This window comes from Tiliqua scincoides, chromosome 2 (genome assembly GCF_035046505.1).
Source record: "Tiliqua scincoides isolate rTilSci1 chromosome 2, rTilSci1.hap2, whole genome shotgun sequence".
Lineage (NCBI taxonomy): Eukaryota > Metazoa > Chordata > Lepidosauria > Squamata > Scincidae > Tiliqua > Tiliqua scincoides.
Genome location: NC_089822.1, coordinates 200625667 through 200647033, shown reverse-complemented (window position 1 = coordinate 200647033; position 21367 = coordinate 200625667). Strand labels below are relative to the sequence as shown.

Sequence of the window (21367 nt, the reverse complement as noted above, 5' to 3'; positions counted from 1 at the left end):
GAGACTTCATGCTTATTCCCTTTCCTCTGGGAATTATAATTCTGTGAGTGGGACTAGTGATTCTCCAACAGAGAATACTCAACAAACTACGCTAGTGATCTTTAACAGTGATCTCTGACAGAGAACACTTCAACAAACTACAGTTCGCAGGATCTGAGGGAGAAATCCATTACCGCTAAATTGGATAAAAGTGATCTTAATTGGTATGTACTGGAGATATGCCCATTAAGAATTTCCTGACTGCAGGGTGATAGCTGGCTGTCAGTAGCCCATGGTCTAAAGACCCAGATTTTTCTGTTGCTTCTTGATATCCCCTTCTAGCACTCACCAGTACTTTTGTCCATACTGCGTTGTATGATATGGTCACCCTGGTGCACCCACTCGCCATTGCATTTGAAGTAGATTTGAGTGGCAGGTGTGGCCTTGCAGGCCAGGGTCACTGGTTTGTTCTTGACAATATATACATCCTCAGGTTCCAACAGGAAGTGTGGGAGCAGATCTGTGGTGGAGCCAGGCACAGGGATGGGCACTGTGGCACTCTGTTGGGCATCTGTGCAAGGCGGATAGAGAGGAGGAAGTTAGAAACAGGCATTTGGGAAATGATAAAGTTCAACCAGACCATGAAGGCTCAAACTTCTACCATGGGCCCTGTAGAGGAAATCTGTTCCTTGTTGAGATTGCATGGCTCTTTGGTCCATACTTCAAGGAATTATAGTCGGTACAGACGTTTGCTCCACTGACCAGATCCACAGTCCTCTAAGACCAAACTTCTTCAATTAAAAAGCAAGGTGTCATGTCTCCTTTGCTGTAATCAGAGCAACAGCAGCAGCTCTTAGGGAATATTTGGCTTACTACACAGTTAATTGTTCTGTAACATTAATGAAAGCAACTGCAGCAAGAACTCTCAATCATGCTGATGTCCCACATGGTCATTTAGATAGCCTGGACCTCTTGTTCTCAGGCTTCATGCATGCAGCCACTGGTGATAAGAGCCAGAAGTTAGTGGTAGTTCCTTTTAGCTGGTAGTGTATATATATTAAAGCAAAAGTCAAAAACTCATCATGGATTACATACACCAGTAATTTTCTAGATTTTAGGAGGTCATGAGAAACGCCAGGGACACCTCCAGAGAAATAATGAATTATAATGTCAAATGATACCCCATTTTAAGATTGCCCAGGGTAGGGTATCAAGATGGATAGAGATAACAGAAGCAGAAAAGATGAGGAAAGGCTGCAGCGCTTGAGGTTCTTCAGTCTAGAAAAAAGGGGCCTGAGAGGGGACATGATTGAAACATACAAAATTATGCAGGGGATCGATAAAGTGGATAGAAGGATGCTCCTTTCCCTCTCACACACCAGAACCAGGGGGCATCTGCTAAAATTGAGCGTTGGGAGAGTTAGAACAGACAAAAGAAAATATTTCTTTACCCAGCATGTAATTAATCTGTGGAACTCCTTGCCACAGGATGTGGTGATGACATTCAGCATGGATGCCTTTGAAACAGATTTCTGGAGGAAAACTCCACCACAGGTTACAAGCCATGATGGATATGTACAGTCTGAGATTAGTTAATTATGAGGTTAGGAATTTTTTCTGTCATCCGAATTGGCCATTGATGACAGTTTTTTCACAGACCCCAGACTGGCAAGGGAGGGGAGGTGTGTTCAGTAGGCTTTATGCATTAAAAATTGATCACTGTGTTTAATAAAGTAGCACACATTCAACCCAGTTGCAATCTGGTGTCTTCGCTGGGGAGTGTGAGCATAAACAGAATGCTAGATGCAGGAAGGTGGCAGTGAAATGCTAGTATCTTGTGGTCTTGTGTGTGCCCCCTGAGGCATCTGGTGGGCTGCTGTGAGATACAGGAAGCTGAACTAGATGGGCCCTGAGCCTGATCCAGCAGGGCTCTTCTTATGTTCTTACGATCCTTATTAGAAGTTTAACAGCATTGGTTGTTGAAAAGCTACTTGATACTCTCTTACATGCATTAAATGTGAGCCCTCTTGGTTGCGGAAATGTTCTCTGATGACAAGAGTTATATCTATATTTATATCTAAATAAAAATTGCTGTGATACATGTCTGCACATGCATTCCCAACAGGAGCAGACAACACTGATGGTATATTACTGGCGTATGAAGTTCCAGGAAAAATGGTTCACAGTTGTAAAGGTCATTATTGTGGTGATAGCCACTTGGGAATATTAATGGCTTTCAGTTTTGACACATGAGAACAACATCCCATGCTTTGTTAATCCTCACGGAACTTGGCTCTTAGCGTCTTCCCAGACAAAACCACCCTTCACACTCACAGTCCAATCCTAACCAACTTTCCAGTGTTGATGCAGTCACAATACAGCCCTGAGGTAAGGGAACAAATATTCCCTTACCTCAACCCATTTCTACCCAGCACACATTAGAGCCCTGTTGCGTATATGCAACATTGGGCAGAAATGGCTCAAAGAGGCCTCTGTGACTAACCTCCCCCCCCCCCCAAACTGCAAAATGCAATGCACACCCTGTTGGCATGGAGCATTGGTGGTGGAAAGGTGGTCAGGATTGGGTGGTAAGTCGATCAATAGCCTTTCAATCTCTTCTTGGGACTGATGGGTTAGACCTGATGGACAAGCCGTGGTGCTATTGTAATGTGTAGATCTGAGGCTTAGGGCGCAATCCTAACCAACTTTCCAGCATTGACATAGCTGTGCAAATGTGGTGTGCACTGCATCCCGCAGTGGGAGGTAGTCAAGGGGGGCCTCCTCAAGGTAAGGGCATGTTTGTTACCTTACCTTGGGCCTGCATTGCGGCTAGGTCAGTGCTAGAATATTGGTTAGGACTGCGCCCTCAGATTCTCAACCCTTTACATGCAATCTGGTGATTGCCTGAGACATTAACAGCCCAATCCTATCCACACTTTCTTGGAAGTAAGCCCCATTGACTCTAATGGGACTTACTTCTGAGTAGACATGCATAGGATTGGGCTGTAAACCTTCTAGCAGGAAGTGCAAACATATCTCCAGTCAGAGGATGGTACAACCAGCTCCTCAACTTCTTGAGGGACCACCACACACTTTCCAATATTTAACAAGTAGAAATACATGATTCTTTTCCATTTGCTATCGGCTTTTGGTGGCCTGCAATAGGACAAGATGGAATTTAAGCAATGAAACTAGGTTCTTTATGAGCATATTATCTGTGCTCTTAGAATGGGGAGCACTTAACATTGGCTAACACAATATCAATGTGAAGATGTGCATGAACGGGTGTCAAGCCATTTCAGTGGAATTTGGTAAACAACATGCCTGCTGCTGAAGAATTCTGAAAACCTTACCTTCAAAATGTCAATTGCTCTATAATCTAAAATATACATTTAAACATTTAGAAACCACAAGTGTATAGATTTTTCCAGTGTTTCACGTACATCTAGTACAGGGGTGCCCAAACCCTGTCCCTGGGGCCACTTGCGACCCTCTCGATGTGGCCCTCAGGGAACCCCCAGTCTCCAATGAGCCTCTCACCCTCCAGAGATTTGTTGGAGCCCACACTGGTCCGATGCAACTGCTCTCAACGTGAGGGCAACTGTTTGACCTCTTGCATGGGATGAGGGCTTCCTCCACTGCTTGCTGTTTCACAACTGTGATGCAGTATTGGCAGCAAAGGAAAGACCAGCCTTGCTTTGTGCAAGGCCTTTTATAGGCCTTGAGCTATTGCAAGACCTTCATTCATTCATATAAGTTCATCTTTAATATATTCGTTTATGTAAACTTATGTAAATTTATTCAAATTTTAAATGTAAATTAATTATTTTCTACCCCGGTCCCCGAGACAGTGTCAGAGAGATGATGTGGCCCTCCTGCCAAAAACTTTGGACACCCCTGATCTAGTACATAGATGCTACAAATATCAAAATTCTGAAAGCACAACATATACTGCTAACGTTTTAAGATTCAATGGTACAAGGACAACTCCTAGAGAAGTCCTGTTAAGTCTTTTGTGGCAAACCAGAAGATGCCTTGTAGCACCTTCAGGCAGCCAGTTTATTTCTGTAGGCGCTTTGATGGACTCCAGTCCACTTTATCAGATGCAAGGCATCTGCAAAATAAAAAACAACTGGTTCTTGCACAGCAAAATAAGAAAACTAGCCCAATAAATTTATTTGGAAGACATGTTGGCAATGAGTAGAAAATAGATGCCATACCTATTCAATAGGCACCGTTGTGTGGCATGCAGTTCCTCAAGATACATCATCCCCCAGTGTACTCTCATCCTGGGCCCTGATGTGCAACCTTGTTCTCCCTCGCTCACTCCTTCTCCATGGCTGCTCCATCCTTCTTGTTCCTGATACATCGCTGTGCTCCCTACAAGAGGCTAGCACAGCTGGGGCTGCTGACAACAGGCTCTCCCTCCCTGCCTCCACCGGGGCTAATCCATCATGGCAGGAAATGCCGCACGGCATGCGCCCAGTGAACCTGCACCGATCCCTCATGTCTGCATTTAACTGCTAATGAAAAAGAAATGTAGTGTGACCAATAAGGAACATAGCTCACTTCTCCGGGGGCCTCGTCTCGTCATGCCACACTGAGCAGATCCTGCTCCCTCCCCTCTGGCCCCTCCTCTGCTGTGCAGCCGCCTGCTGGGCCTGGCGTGTATCTTGGCAGGGCAGTGCCACGGCACCTGTGCTGCTGAGCTCTGGAGATTGTCTGCTGCTGGGTCTATCTTTTTGCAGAGGCCAGAAAAATGGCAAATCTGCCTGCTGGGGAGACTCTGCTGGTCCTCAGGCTGAAGGAACCTTTCTAGACCAGTGATTTTCAACCTTTTTCATCTCACGGCACACTGACAAGGCAAATTGTCAAGGCACACCACCAGGTTTTTGACAATTGACAAGGCACACCATGCTGGCAGTGGGGGCTCACATCTCCCATTGGTCCTATTAACAAATGACCTTCCCCCAAATTCCTGTGGCACACCTGTGGACCACTTGTGGCACACCAGTGTGCCACGGCACAGTGGTTGAAAATGGCTGTTCTAGACTCACATGGGAAATGGGAGACAGTTTTCTAAACCTGAGCAGCAGCACAGGAGAACGTGCAATGGCCCACTGCCAACATTCCTGGTGTTTCTCTAGCCACAACACAAACATACGCACACATTCACACATGCCTTTGTCTCAGCCCCCCACAGTTGGTGCTTCTTGCCTTCCACATCACTCACTACCCTGGCTTCTACCTCTTTTTTCAACAGCCTCTCTCACATTCACAGCTATTGTGGCAGTTTCTCCCTTTCCCATCAGTAGCAAAACCTAAACACAATGGAGGATAGGCATAGGAAATTTTCAGCAGATTTTGGTTTTCTTTTCCTGGCAGTGTTACAATACGCAGAACTTGCCAAAATCCCTTCCTGTATCCAACAATTAAAGGCACAGAAGCCTGGTCCTCTATTGCATGTGGTTGCCCTCATTCCGCCTTCGACTGCTGCTTCTCCCAGCTTCCTTGCCATTCTGGCTTCTCTTTACTTCGTGTCTTTTCTCTACTCCTTCCCTCTCCTATCTCGCTGAATTCCTGAGGATCCTTGATAGCTGCAAGTTCTGCAGCTGCGAGATCAGCTCCTGCAATCAGCACTACTACCACCAACACCTCCTCCTCTTGAGCTTCCTAGTGTGTATCTGGAAGAGAACAGTGCATGACATGCATGCAATTCCCAAGAATCAGCTAAGCTATCTTTGGCTTGATGTCTATGACACTTTCCACACATGCACCCAGCAGAATGAGAGTCATTTCCCTGTGGAATCATCCCACACTTCTGGGAAATACTCTAACCATTGCAGTAAAGCTGCTTTTGTGATCTTTCCCATTCAGTCAGAACTCTGCCCAGGAAGGAGGGGACATGTGTGGTTATGGTGGGTGCATGCGTGAAGGAAACTTAACTTTACAAGCATTTGCAAGCCTTGTTACTCCACTGAAAGAAATTATTTGCTCCCACCAACATTAGCAGGGTTACCTCTTGGAGGATCCATTTGGTTCTCTATCACATCTGTGATGCACCAGGATGGGCACCAGCAGGGGTGGCAGAATTAAAACCATACATACCTACAACGTACATGGCATACTTTCACACACACAGAAAGCATATCCATATACACATAAATACAGAGAAAGACACAAACAGGAAGTCTCTCTCTCTCTCTCTCTCTCTCACACACACACACACACACACACACACACACACACACTGGTGATAATCCAGTGCATAGTTGCATATGCTAAAGTCTCAATGAAATCAAGGGGGTTTAAGCATTCCAAACTCTGTGCTGCACTACAGTCATGGTTTCTCCTTACAGCTGAGAAAACAGACCTATTCTTATAGTGTAGGATTTGGTATTTCTCCAAATGCATAGTTTACAACCTCCCACCCACATGAGCCAAAGGTTAACATTTCAGTCAGAGGCAACTGTTGTTCTAAAACTTGTAGGGGGAACCATTTGCACTTGGCCCTTTGATCATTGGTCAGTAGGTTTCTCAGCAAACAGAAGTCAGCAGGAAGGTTATAGATTCCAACCCCTTTTTGTTGATGCTCTGCTAGGATCAAATCCACATGCTAAATTACATTTTCATCCTCCTGTTTGGAATTTGAGTTGGCTTTGAACAATAACCTGAGATCACTAGCTTCAGCTAAGAGGTTTGCCCTGTAAATTAAGGGTATGGTTTTTCCTGCTCAAAAGTAGGGAGGGAGGGTCCCAGTACAAAAACAAAGACAGAGAAGACCTCAAAGGTGCACTGAGAATGATTTCTTGCTAGCCAAGCATGTTTCAATTCTTGTCTTCAAAGGCAGAATTGTTCAGTCCATTCTATGGAAAACCAGAACTGTCTTCCCCACCCATTTAGACTGGTTATGTTTTGCCCAGTGGAACAAACAGCAGCACCTGTGGAAGTGGGAAGGCATTCAAACTGGAACCATAGTGCAGGGGGATAAGACTGCAGCTCCATATTCCTGATCCAAATCAGGGTTCCTTCCATCTGTATCTGACTTTTTAAAAAGCCACCAGAGATCCAGTCACAGCTGTCATGTCTAGTTTGGTTCTCAGACCAGGGAAATGCAGGTTCAAATCCCTACTAACCGATCAGGAATTGAGGCTGAGGAATTGGCTCATGACAATGCAGAGTCCACCACTGAGGTGAGGTGAACCCGTCTTGAGGCTCTCAGTCCAAGTCCAATATGCTGCTTATCTAGATCTATAAACATGAATTAATTAAAATCTCCCCACCATTAACTGAGGGAGGACAAGGATAGCAGGGCTTACCTGTGGAGATGGTGCCTATCCCCTGTGAAGCACTGAGGCATGGATTCCTCATTATTATGCCTTCTGCTCCAATGCTCTATTGAGCTCTTTGTCTACATCCCTTTCCTACAAAGTGGGGAGCCTATTTCTGCTCCATATCAGTCAGGAGAGGGAGGTGTGTAAAGAAGGAATGGTGGCGCTGAAGGAACCCTCTTGGTGCCTCCAGGGACAGTCATTATCTCTGGGTAACCTGGCAACCCTATGAAGGGCACACCATTATATAGGTCACACCAATACACTACCTTTTTCCTCCCTGTGGCAAGTGTGATTTTAAAAAACCTTCAATACTTTTCTGTATCCCTTGCTGGCAGATATTTCAGGGCAAAGCTTCTATGGCATTCCTCCTAACAGCAATGAAGAACCACAGGCAACTGCAGGTGGCAGGCAGCGTACAGCTAATGTTTGTGCCAATACATTTTTTACATTTGGATCCTCCATGTTGATGGGATTTGAACTTATTTACTCTGGAAGCCATTTTGGCTCGGTGTGTTACAGTCAGAGGGAAGCGAGATTGCCAGATTAATGAAAAAGAAGATATTAAAGGCAGCCTTTCCTCTTAAGGGGGAAAAAAGTCATTGTTTGGGTTATTAAATTGCAAATGATCACACCTTTAAAAGAAACTACACTCTTCCTTCAATGTCCTCTAAATGTTCTTGTTTTGCCATTTTGATCATGTGCTTACTTGTTTAATGGTTGATTCTCATCGATGGATCACACAGGCTCACATCCATGTGAACTTGTGCTTGAATGCTGACTTTAGATGCAGCAAATGACCCTGCACAGCCAATCTACCTACTGTCTACCTATCTACACAATGGTATTGTGTACTCAGTGCACTTCCTCCTTCGGTGCTGGCACCCACATTTTTCTGCACACTTCTACAAAGATGCTTTCTCTGTACATTTTGCCCATCTGAGTCACTCATATCCGGAATGTCTCTTCACATGCCCAGATGCATAAAACATGCACAGCAATTTCACTGTGCACTTGTAAAAAGGGAGCCAGTGAGCTGCCAAAGGCTGCATTCTTATCCTTCTGTCTCTTGATTGGGGGCAATTGCCCTGCCATTGATTGGCAAAGGCTAGCTTGAATGTGATTGAAAGGAGAAACATCCTGTCCCAAGGCAAAGCAGCTGCAGCATTTAAGGTGAAGGAACAAGAATGCCAGTGGCTAGACAGGGGCTGTTCTTTTCTGCAAAGGCTAAAGAGCCCTGAGGCCCTATCCTTCTTGAGGAACCTGTGTGCCACATAGTATATATGAGGCCAGATCCTTGGGTGAATACAGTACTTCCATCCCTGCTGCTCTGAAACTACGTTATCAGAGTGAGGCAGCTACGGGCTGCTGCAGCTGCTTTACTCTCTCCAGGTTCTGAACAATTTATTTTCCTCAGAGGCATATCAGAAGGGGAGGGAGAGTCCAGATCCCAAGTGAGGAAAGAGTCCAGCCACACCACAAGAGGTAAAAAAGAGGAGGGAAAGGTGAGGAGGGGGCCTTCATCCAGCCTCCTTTCACCCAGCCTCAGGGACTGGGCTCTCCCTCCAGCAGCAGCTAATAAAGCTGAGTCCTAAATAAGCATTTGATTAACAAATGCTAAAGCGGAGATTGTGTCACTGTGCAGAGCTGTAATTGCTGCTGATAATTGGCTGCTTAGAATTTAATAAGCAATTAAACAGAATGGAATGCAGGGGAATTAAGGCTGAGCCTGCTCCCCACCCACCTGCACACTTTCCACCTGCTCCCCACATACTCAGCTCTTCACATGCTCCACACCCACTACCTTGTTTTCCACAAGCTCCCCACATGCACTGTCTTCACCTGCAAGCTTCCCACATACTCCCCTCATGCCAGGGTGCCTACATGCTCCAGAAGGCACTGGAAGCCTGAAAGCAGAGTGATTTCCCTTACGCCCATCAGGCATCCAAAACCGTTTCTCCACCTACAGGCTTCCCATGCCAGACTCCTCACATATGCAATATTCCTGACTCACTCTCATGTCTCTCAGTGTTTATCTCCTAATGGTGTACCCACATGTTTCCTGACCCTCTGTCATACTCAGGTCACTCTAGACCAGCCATTTTTATCCATTGTGTCATGGCACACTGGTGTGCTGTGAGCAGTGGCGTCGCTAGGAGGGTGCGAGGGGTGCGGGCCACACTGAGTAATGCGCCACGGGGGTAATGCGTCCTGGGGGGTGACGCACTAAAATCACGGAATTAGGAGCTACCGCATCATGCCATGCACCATAGGATGCGGAATGTCCAGTGGAGTGTAATGCAAAAAACAGAATTGAAATCACTCCTTTCGTTCAAAAGTTATGGCCAAAAAACTGGAAAGAAAAAATGCATGGAGCCTTATGGAAAGTGAAAGTGAGCCGTATCGCGCGTTTACTCGCAAGTAGGCATACTTGCCATAGTCTGTTGGAAAGGGCAGGCTGAATGAATCCAATGAAACCAGAATGGTCCTGATCCAATGAGTGCAGCCCCCCAAAACACCCCCCTCCCAGCTGCGAGTCTATTGAGCCCTATGGAAAGCGAACTCAGCCACATGGTCGCATTTACTCACGAGTAGGCAGACGTGCTTGGCTAGTGGTCAGGACAGGCAAAGGGGAATGTGAGGACACCAGAATGGTCCCAATCCGATGGAGCTGGAACGCAACAAATGCTCCAGAAGGTAGCCTCCCCCCCCAACTAAAAAGGACAAAAAAACAGGTTTGAACTGGTATGGGGAATGTTTTCTATTTTGCACTTGTGAAGCCAGGTGGGTCTTTGTATTGATATGCTTGAAACAGAAGAACTTTAAACTGGGCACTGGGGAGGGCTGGAAATCTTTTTGGGGGGTTGTTATTGCAGGCAGACTACAGAGTAAGCTCCATTGACCACTATGGGACTTACTTCAGAGTAGACATGCATAGGCTTGGGCTCACAGGCTGCAATCCTACCCACACTTTCCTGAGAGTAAGCCCCTTTGACCACTATGGGACTTACTTCAGAGTAGACATGCATAGGCTTGGGCTCACAGGCTGCAATCCTACCCACACTTTCCTGAGAATAAGCCCAATTGACCACAATAGGACTTACTTCAGAGTAGATTCACTTAGTGGAACAGGACTGGCTCCCCCTTATTTAATTATTTCTTTTCTTTTAATTTAATTATTTATAATTATTTATTTTAATTTGCTTGATGATGTCACTTCTGGCCATGACATCACTTCCAATGGGTCCTGGACAGATTGTCATTCTAAAAAGTGAGTTCCAGGGTTAAAAGTTTGAGAACTACTGCAATAAGTTGTTAGTAAGTTGACACATGTGTGTCAGCTCCACAAGTTTGTGTGTGAGACTCAACAAGTTTTCAAAATAACTAAAATCAGAGTTTGGAGGAATAATATCATCATGTTATATATCAATCAATGCATACTTTCATGCAGAATGCAATGAAACAAACCACATTGAAATATCTGTGTTCTAACAAAAGGTAAAGCCAAAAAACCAGTGGGGGCAGGGCGATAGTGCATCACCAGGCCCACCAGCTGGGGCGTTGCCCTGCAGTCTGCATGGGGTGACGTGCAGGCCTCCCGCACCAGATGACATGAATCCTAGTGACGACACTGGCTGTGAGTGGTCTACAGGTGTGCCACAAGAATTTGAGGAGGTAGGGCCAATGGGGGATGTGAGCCTCCCACTGGCAGCATGATATGCCTCATCAATTGTCAAAAACCTGATGGTGTGCCTTGACAATTTTAGTGTCTTGTCAGTGTGTCAGTTTTTCAAGTACACACATCCTTCTCACATGTGGCAACAAAAAGGCAACTTTTGTGACTGCAGTTCTCACAGCTACCTGCCTTCTCCTTGTAGCCCAGACTGTGTAAATACATTCTTTGCTTGGCTTTCAGGTGCTAGCATGCTCCTCTCTAAGCATTTGCAGACATTACCTAGGGTCCCTTGCAATATGCAGGGCCTCTTAATGATCATTTGAGTATGCCTAGGCTGCTGCACAAAGGCAAAAACTTTAACCTCTAAGGCCTAGATCCTAACCAACTTTCCAGCACTGGTATAGCAATGCCATCCTGCAGTTGGGTGGCACTCACGGAGGCCTCCTCAAAGCAAGGGAATTTTGTTCCCTTACTTCGGAGCTGCATTGCCCTTATGTCAGTTAGACGCCATTGAAGACCTGTAGAAGTAAAATAAGAGTCTACCCCAGCATAAGGAAACTGAAGGAAAGTGTAACAGTTCAATCAGAGGTAAACTTCACAAAAATGCAATACATACACATTCACTCAAGAGTTTAAGAAGAGCCTTACTATATCAGACCAAAGTCAATCTAGTCCAGCATTCTTTGTCCAACTAATCTTCCTCACCAGAAGCCTCTGGAAAGTTCACAAGCAGAACATGTGACCCTCCTCTGTTGTTTATCCCCAGCATATGGTTCTAATACTGCCTCTGAAGGTGGAGGTTCCGTTTGGCTAATGTTCCTACTGACCATCTTCTGCACATTCAAGCACATGACAATCCCTGGTTAAAGAGATATGCAAGTACATCATATCAGGTAGGTTGCCCAAATCAGTTTTTCTGGGCTTAACAAAAATTTGCCTAAGGGCGCAATCCTAACCCACTTTCCAGCACTGGTATAGCTGTGCCAGTGGGGCATGTGCTGCATCCTGCAGTTGGGTGGCACTCATGGAGGCCTCCTCAAGGTAAGGAAATGTTTATTCCCTTCCCTTGGAGCTGTGTTGCCCTTATGTCGGTGCTGGAAAGTGGGTTAGGATTGTGCCCTAAGGAATTTACATTATCTCCTTGCTTAACAATTTTCAAAGAAAGACTGGACAGGCATCTATCAGTTTCTGCTGGTAAAAGATTTCCTGCTCAAATGAGGTAGTCTGTTGAATCCCATCAATGTCCGTGACTCTAAATTCTAGGTATGAAAATTAGCGCAAAGATCATTTTTGACTTGGACAGCAAAGTTCACTGAGGGCGCAATCCTAACCCCTTATGTCAGTGCTTTCCAGCACTGGCATAGCGGTGCCAATGGGACATGTGCTGCATCCTGCAGTTGGGTGTCACTCACGGAGGCCTCCTCAAAGTAAGGGAATGTTTGTTCCCTTACCTCAGAGCTGCACTGGCCTTATGTCAGTGCTGGAAAGCACTGACATAAGGGGTTAGGATTGCGCCCTGAGTGCAAGAAAGCCCAGTGCCTCTTGGCCTCAACTATGCATTTCTCAATTATTTTTCCTTTTATCTTCTTCTTACAATTCAGTGGTCCAGGAATGCAGAACTAAATCAGGATCTAGCAATGTGTGAATCCCACCCTACAAACTTCGCCTCTCTTTACTTGCAAAGATGCAGAAATACAGTGCTTTCCCCTTACGTGCTTCTATCACCTGGATCTCCCATCTTGAGCCTGGCAGTTTTGTACTGTTGTTGTCTCAGGGCTTGTCCAGTGGGACCACAGTTAGCTGCTCAGGGCAAGCTCTCTTTGTGTTAACTCTGCTGACAGCTAGTGTGCACACCATGGTGCCCTTTTTCACAAATGCAACACAAAAGCAATGGCTGTATATATTGTGCACACCTGTTGTTTCACTGTACAAGCATAAGTTTTGGTATCTGGTACAAAAGTTGATATGCTGAGATTCTCAACTTCAAATATAGCTTTGAGACTCTAGTACTTTTGGCTGTAGAGAAAAGCTTGAAAACCTGTGAATCATTTTCTGAAATTTCAGAAAAAAGCTTTTTCTAGTTTATATAGATGTCCACCTACAGCATAAGAGGAAGTCTTACATTCTTTAAGGCTGGAAGAGGAACCCCAACTCTAAATGCTAGGTAAAAAGCTGGAACTGTAGTTGTGGGGAAGGGTCTGACTCATATTTGAAATAACAATGGAAACTCCCATCAGAGGTGCAGAAGCTGAGCTATTGAGTGCTGCATTCCAATAGTTCAGGAATTGTTTATTAAAGCTGTTGACTGCAAAAAAAAAAAATCATTTGCTGTGGCAAAGAAGTCTCCTCCTCTACTGGCTGCCTAAACTGTGAGAAATTGTGGAGATGTGGAAACTGGCATTTATGCTCATCTGAGAGGGAAGAGCTTAAATATAGAATCATCTGTAAGTTGGAATTATGTTTGAACTGCTGGAATAATGCATGAAGGGCAGAGTCAGGCTCAAACCAGTTGCAGACCTGCCCTAAGGTCTGATGGGGCAAAAGCCCTGGGTGCTAGCCACTAGGACCCTGCGGAAGCCTCTCTGAGGCTCCCGATGGGGACAGAAACTGTGCTTCTGGTTTTCCGGAAGCACAGTTTAAAGCGTCGGGGAACCTCAGAGCGGCTTCCTTGTTGCAGGTGAAGGTCACGCGAGGCTCTGTGAGCCTCAGATGAATAGGGGGCGGCCTTTTGTGCGGGGGTGGCGGCAACAGCCTACGGGGGGCACCATTGTGGACCTTCGCCCTGGGCATGGGGCTGGGGAGGTCTGCTGCTGGCTCAAACTATCTCTTAGTTTTGTTTTCAGTCATGGTGTCCACGCAGTCCAGTCCTTACAACAGTCATCTGTTGCTGTGCACCATCAAACTCAGCGTACAGAGGAGAATAATTGGAGCTTTGGCTTCCATCTCCTTGTTCAGCTCATGCAAGAATTTTTTCCAGGTTGTTTCTTCTTTCATTTATGTTAATTAAGCCTCTATTGTTGTTTCATTTGTGTTTTGTTACCTTTAGTTACCTTTCCATTTGTCTTCCATTCTTTTCATTACTCCTCAGTCATCTTACAATTTTTATGCTTTGAATTTTTTTGAATTTTCTACCTTTTTGTTGTTTTGCTGCCATCTGAGGCATCAGCAGCACTCTACAAAATTGCCTTCTGCCATTTTGATGTCCTTATGGTGTCTGAAACTATAGTATCTGGGGCACTGTGGGGAAAATCAACTGGGGCATTGTGGAAAGTCAAAATGGCTCTCAACAATTGCACAAAATTGCTCTCTGGCCTCAGAGAAAATAAGCCAACAAATTAATATAAATGGCAAAAACTGGAGCTCCAAAAACAATCCCCCTTTAACCCTGTTTGCGCCACATGTGTTTGGAGGTGCATTCATTTCAGTAAGAAAAAAATAAACTGAATGGGCCTGTTAAGTTCAGGTTTTCATGTGTTCCCCAACAAACACACACACCCCTAGCTTTTGTGACAGCAGAACTGATTCAACCACCACCCTTGTAATGTCCTCTATTCTGCTTGCAGCTAGGCCCAGAATGGGGGGGAGCTGCAGTGAGGAAGCCCTCCCATTCCTGCTGAAGGTGGTCACAAGAGCAAGCAAGATACTTCTGTTCTCTTTGCATTGACCTCCTCTATATGTTCTGAGCCTGATGATGATGTAACAGCAGGGAATGGGCCAGTCTCTGAGCTTTTTGGCCAGAAGGTTTTCCCTCTGTGGTTTAGGAAGCTGACTAGCTCTGCTTTAAATAAGAACAGGTTTTTTTGTGACAAAAAATTACTGAAGTTCTGCTTCTTCCCCACCAAAGCCTTAGCCAGGTTAGTACCCCACCATTCATGCATGTAGGATCCTGGCCTGCTGCCTTGGGGTCCTGTTTCTGCCTAGACCAGGGGCAGTGTCAAGGGCCAGAATGTGCACTATCCATGCCCATCAGAGCCCACCTGGCCAGGAAAACCTCTGAACCCCCAGCAGCAGTGGCAGTGGTAGCACCAAGTGTGCCAAGGGGTTCGCTCTGGGGCCCCCAGCAATCTAACACCAAGACTGCCCTGGCCCCTCCTTCCTTGTCTGAGCACAAGGTGGCACAAGGTTCTTTCTGTCTGTTACAGGATCAAGTACCACAGCAATTACTGTCGCAAGCATTACAGTCACCTAATAGGCCCTGTCTAATTACCTGCCTTTCACACCCTTCTCTGGTAAGGCTGGCACAATCTGATCTCTGCTCTGCATCTTCCTATCTAGCCAGAAGAGGGCAGTGTGAACTAATGTGCACAGGTCCCTTGCTGAGTCAGCCCTCCACCACCAGCCCCATGTCAGCTGGATGCGTGATAATACAGACCACTCACTGCAGCTGGAAAAACCAAGCCAAGGACAGGAGGCCTTCCGCTGCTCTCAGCAGCTCCCCAGGAGCCAGCCTGCCAGGCAATGCACCCTGCTCACGTCTGGCTGCCTCGTGTAGTAAGGTGCTGCAGCTAATTTACGTGGGGAAGATAAACGGCGCCATAACGCTCCGGTTATTACCCCTCAGCACTTTTACAGCATTGCTGGCAATTAATTTAATTAAAACCCCTGTCCTGGATATAAAGGGATTTCATAACTCACTGATTTAACAACTCTCAACCCCCCACCTCAACCCCTAGCCCTGTTGCTTGCAGCACAGCAGGGGGCACCTGGGTCCAACACACCAGCACACGAGTGCTTGCACATGCAGAGCGTTGTACACACCTGCCTGTCAGACAAACCTGCAATAAACTTTACACCACGACAAGCACGCTGCTGCTTTATGTCTAGGCACGTGTGCATGTGCACATACAAAAACACAGAATTGACACAAGCTGCACACTGCAAAAACACAGTTATCTTTGTCCATATCCATTAAAAATAACCCACTGCATACATATGCATCTATGAGTGTACAAGGAGACACAATTATTAGATAGGAAACAAAACATAAGGGTATCCTAACTGTTCTAGAGAGTGTACACGTATATCCGAAAATGCACTTCAAAACACACACAGGGGTTTTCACAGAGCCATGCTGCTCATGTAACAAATACCCTGATTGTAATCCTGAATTGCATAGACTCCTCCTGACCTACACAGACATATCCTGGGCTTCTGCCTGATCCATCCACTGCTGGGCACATTACCTAAGGCAGTCACATCATCTTATCGGAAACCACTTTATTCATTCCACTTACTCTCCCCTCACCCATTATGGCAATAAAGCACAATGTGCCTTTTCCTTTCACTTGCCAGCCAGAAGCCTCTTGTGCCTGGCACAGTAAAACAGCACCTGGCAATGCAAGAGTGCCTTGACAGAGCCCTGCGTTTTTAATCCCACCATGTGAAGTGATTTTGGCAGCCTCTACAATTGGACATTCAGCATTGTCACATAAGTAGCAGTCCTTGCTGAGAGATCGCTTTAAATGGGGGGGGCTAGGGGGCTGGGTGGAGGGGACTAGTAGAAGCAGGTAGGGGAGGAGTGCTGAATATGAAGGAGAGGGACTGGGAGAGACAATGAGAGGGATACTCAAAACGAAAGATCAGGAAGCCGCAGGTTGGCATTATGATCAGGCTGCTGGCAGCATTATGTGTTGTGTGTATGCTTGTGTGAGATTGAATGGGTTTGCAGAATGGAGAGGGAGAATATCTGCAGTGCGATGCATATGGTAACAAAGTGCTGGAATTCTGGAAAGGTGCAGGAAGGTCAGGATTTAGAAGCATTGGCAGCATTGCGGGGGTGGCGAAAGCTGCTAAGATAACAAGGTGCTGTACAAGTCTGGAGTTATGGTGCCCTGGTAAACAGCACTGCTATAGGCAAATGGCAAACTGAAGAATATATATTTTGTCACTAGGAAAATGGTATCTTGCCCTAAGCTAGCACATGTATATTGAATTGTGCTTGTGATGATGAAGCATCTGACCCTCATTGGCTGAGCTGGCGAGGTGACTCTGGAATGTTCAGTGAGCTGCTCAGAGAGCCAAACAATTTGCAATCCAATGTCTGGAGGGAAGGGAAAGTTGTCAGTTTAGCTGGGAGTAAAACCTCACTTGAGGCAGCCTGAGGATGGGGAAGATGTTTCCATAGGAAAGTTACGGCCCAGGAAGCTCATAGGCAAGGAAGCAGAGGGGAAGGAAGGGACTAGGACAGGGGTGTCCAAAGTTTTTGGCAGGAGGGCCACATCATCTCTCTGACACCGTGTTGGGGGCCAAATTAATTTACATTTCAAATTTGAATAAATTTACATAAATGAATATATTAAAGATGAACTTATATGAATGAATGAAGGTCTTGCAATAGCTCAAAGCCTATAAAAGGCCTTGCACAAAGCAAGGCTGACCTTTCCTTTGCTGCTGCTGCAGCATCACAGATGTGAAACAGCAAGCAGTGGAGGGAGCCCTCATCCCACAGCTCACTCGAGAGGCCAAACAGTTGCCCTCATGCTGAGAGCAGTTGCGTCGGGCCAGTGTGGGCTCCAACAAATCTCCGGAGGGCCAGAGGCTCATTGGAGACTAGGGGCTCCCTGAGGGCCGCATAGAGAGGCCTTGAGGGCTGCAAGTGGCCCCAGGGCCGGGGTTTGGGCACCCCTGGACTAGGAAGTGGAAGATGAAAGAGGAGCTGAAGAAATAATAAGTGGAGCTTAAGGAAAAGGGTGCAAGAGGCAAGCAACAGGCAAGAAAAGATTCTAATGGAGGAAGGGGCAGGACTGAAAGTTCACAGCTCTTAATATCAGGAGAAACTGTACATCATGAGGGGGTTGAACAAGGCAAGGGGCTGATTGGATGATGTTTCTTCCCTGCTCTGAACTGATCCAATGTGATAACAGATGTGTGGTTGGTTGGTTGGTTGGCAACCTTCAGTCTCGAAAGACTATGGCAGGGGTGCTCAATAGGTGGATCGCGATCTACCGGTAGATCGTGAGGCAAAATTAGTAGATCGCGGAGCCCTGTCTCTCCAAACTGTTAATATGTCAGTTTCGTCTAGTGACTAGACGAAACTGACATATTTAGGTGACACTCAACTGACACTGAAACTGACACTTTAGCTGTTCTTCAGGCATGCAGCAACAAAACTGACGAAACTGACTAGACTCCAGCAGGGGCTCCATACATTAAAGGGGGTGTCTGTCAGACGCTTCCTTCCCCCCTGGTAGATCTCCGGGCCTTGCTGGGTTTCAAAGTAGCTCTCAAACCAAAAAAGTGTGAGCACCCCTGGACTATGGTATAAGCCTACAGCACTTGGTATTCCCAGGTGGTCTCCCATCCAAGTACTAACCAGGCCTGACCCTGCTTAGTGTGCTTAAGCTATGTGTAGGTCCTGGCGCCTTCCCTCCCTTCCTGGTTATTTTCTCTAATTACACGAGGAGCTGGTTCATCCAAACTGCCCCTCTATGTGGGCTACTAGATCCACTTTAAAAGTAGGGTGCATGACCCTCCCAATGCACTTAGGAAAGTACCAGGGAAGAGTCAGGAAGTGTGAGCAAAATGAATGTGCTGTCTGTTATCATGTGGGGCAGGTTCAGGGAAACCAATATCATCTGATAGCCCAAGGTGGTGAAAGGAAGTGGGAAAGAGTAGGCAGTGGATCCCGTAGAGCCCTAGAGGATATATTGGGTAGCAAGAGGTGGAAGGAGGAGAACGTTAGACTAGAACTGTGCACTACTGGCAGTCAGGAAGTGGGCAAGCTAAGGAGAGGTGCAGCACAATCCTAACTTCCACTGGAAACAGGCAGGCCAGGAGGCCTGCACTGTATCCAGTGCAATATTGGGGCCAGAAGCAGCTCAGCCAGAGGCAAGGGGAAACTCTTCCCCTACCCCCTCTGCCTTCTTGCCCATAATGTACTCTTGAACAGCAGTTGCAGGGGAGCAATGTTGGAAGAGGATACACCTTCCATCTCCTGCTTCGGGGCTACCCAGGGGTAACTGGTGGGCCACAGAGGGAAAAGGATGCTGAATAGGTGGGCCTTTGATTTCATAGGGGAAGGGTAGTGACTAAGTGGTCAAGAACATGTTTTATGAGCAGAAGGTTCTAGGTTCAAACCCTGTCATGCTCAGATGGGGGGATTCTGCCTGAAACCCTGGAGAACTACTGCCAGTCTGTGTTGCCGATACTGAATTAGATGAGCCAATGGTCTGATACAACTTTGTAGGATCCAGAGGGCTTTTCTACTACTGTTGAGCTACACAGCTCCTCTTCCTCACATCTCCATCATCTTGCCAATTTCTATTTCAAGCAATTTCTTTAAAAAGAATAATGTATGTTTTGGATGTGCCACTGAAGCACTGGTGTTTTCATTCAGCACTCGTTTAAAAACAACAACCCAAAGCTGAAAGCTGCCGCCCCCTTGCTCCCTCCCTTCCCTGCCATTTCAGGAACCTTTACGCAAAGTTATTTTTTTTCCAGTCTCCTCGCTGCCTGTGCACTCCCCTGCTGTGCAAAGCCAGCACTGGAGTGTTTATCCAGCCTCCTTAACAAAAACAAGTGGCAAACAGCAGCAAGAGCACTACTGCCCTTGTCCATGTATGTGGGGGGATGAATGTTCATGCTCTTGGTGCTGGATCAGGCCTAAAGTACATATAGCGCCAGGAGTAAACCTCTGTGTTTTTATGATCTGAAAGGCTTTGAGTCTCATAAGTAGAATAAAAGTCTCAAATCCTTTTCATTAGCAAAATACTAATGTTCAAGATCCACCCCCCTTAGCTATTACAGAAACAGAAGAGCAAAATGTTTCCAAACATACTTGTCAATTTCTGATATTAATAGTTCAGTGACTAATTCACCAACCATTCCCAGTTACATAGGAAAGAGGTTTGTAAATGAATTTGCCAGATAATGATAGCTGATTTTAGGATTGCTATCAAATTCCACATAAAATGAAATTTGCTGCAAAATAATAATAATAATAATAATAATAATAATAATAATAATAATAATAATAATAATAATATTAAAACTTTATTTCTATCCCGCCCTTCTCCCCAAAGGGACCCAGTTTATCTAAGTTTATCACCCCAGACTTCCTATATGAAACATTACATATGGCTGCATGCATAGGGACTGTATTCACAGTCATACTGCAACATGGGTTTTGTAGTTGCCATGTATACACAGTCTAGTAATTCTTGCACACTTGCTTATTTACACATATTGGCAATAACCAGGGCCTATATAATGTTTAGTACAGAAGACATGGAAATGCAGCAGGTGGACTCTGACAGATCACATGGATATTTCACAGAAATCCATGCCCTCTGCTCATCATGGCAATTGTGGTAGGAGAACCTTACACATCTCTCATTAATTTTTCTTAGAGTTGCTCCAAGACTAAGATAAAAAAAAAAATAAACAAATTGTGTAAAGCATGAAAATTAAATAAATCTGCCAGAATTTGCACAATGGATTCCTATTGCAGAATTTAGAATTTCAATACAAAATTAGGAATACATGTACACACACAGATGCGATATGGACCCAATGCATTGGTTTCCACTATTCCTTCATTTTACCAGACCTGGATCTTACCCACAAGAATGCATGCATTTGATAATACAGTATTCACATGCACAGTTTCCCAGTTTCTATAACACGCCTACCAGTTTATTTGCTGAATAGGATGCCTGGTGTCCAGGGAACTCTGACCCTGCTCTCCTGTCCAGTCAGTGGTAATGTGACATTCTGATGTGTTCCTTGTGCCCTAGAAATCCATACTGAACCCATGGAATTTCACAGCAAAGATAAGGTAAGGGATGTTTTATCCTTGCAAGCATTATCTTTCTTGTACAACTCTCAACACCCTCCACGCAGGCAGAAACCAAGCCTTGTATCACTACATAGTCAACCAAAGGACTGCAATTCCTGCACGGCTCCCCCCAGAATTAAATGAATGGTCCAGTTCTCAAAGTAACAACAGTGACCTACTGAATAACAAACATGGACCAAGAGATAGTTCTGTTCAGAGTCACATTTCTCAATCAGGAACCTCTTCATGTAACTTTGATGCGCAGATGTGTAGGTTGCCCACAGTTGTACACAAATGCGCATACATATCCAGGCACATGCCTATTCTGTCACATATGTACCCTGTTGACTGGGCTTACATATACACAACTTAAAATAAATGTAGGGAAAGTTAAACATGGCTGAGGTTTTTGCTTGCAGCAACAGCACTGTGGTCGGGGTTTCCCAGGAGCTGACTCTGGAGTGCTAGCCAGGAGTGCAGCACCCCCTCCCTGCTGGCATGCCTGGAGCAAGCTGGCCTGATCGCATCTATCCCTGCAGGGCTGGTGAGGAAAGTCCCTTGTGGCAGGCCCCCACCTGATGGCACTAATTAGCCCTCAACCCATTT

The 21367-nt window shown here is 45.8% G+C and overlaps 1 protein-coding gene across 1 annotated transcript in view; it reads right to left on the bottom strand.

Moving 5' to 3' along the window:
- Positions 1–21367, bottom strand: part of UNC5A (unc-5 netrin receptor A) — a 90935-nt gene that overhangs the window by 17819 nt on the left and 51749 nt on the right. Inside the window, exon 2 of the mRNA XM_066615836.1 lies at positions 329–550. Coding sequence (XP_066471933.1) covers positions 329–550 — 222 coding nt within the window. The remainder of the gene's footprint in view (positions 1–328; positions 551–21367) is intronic.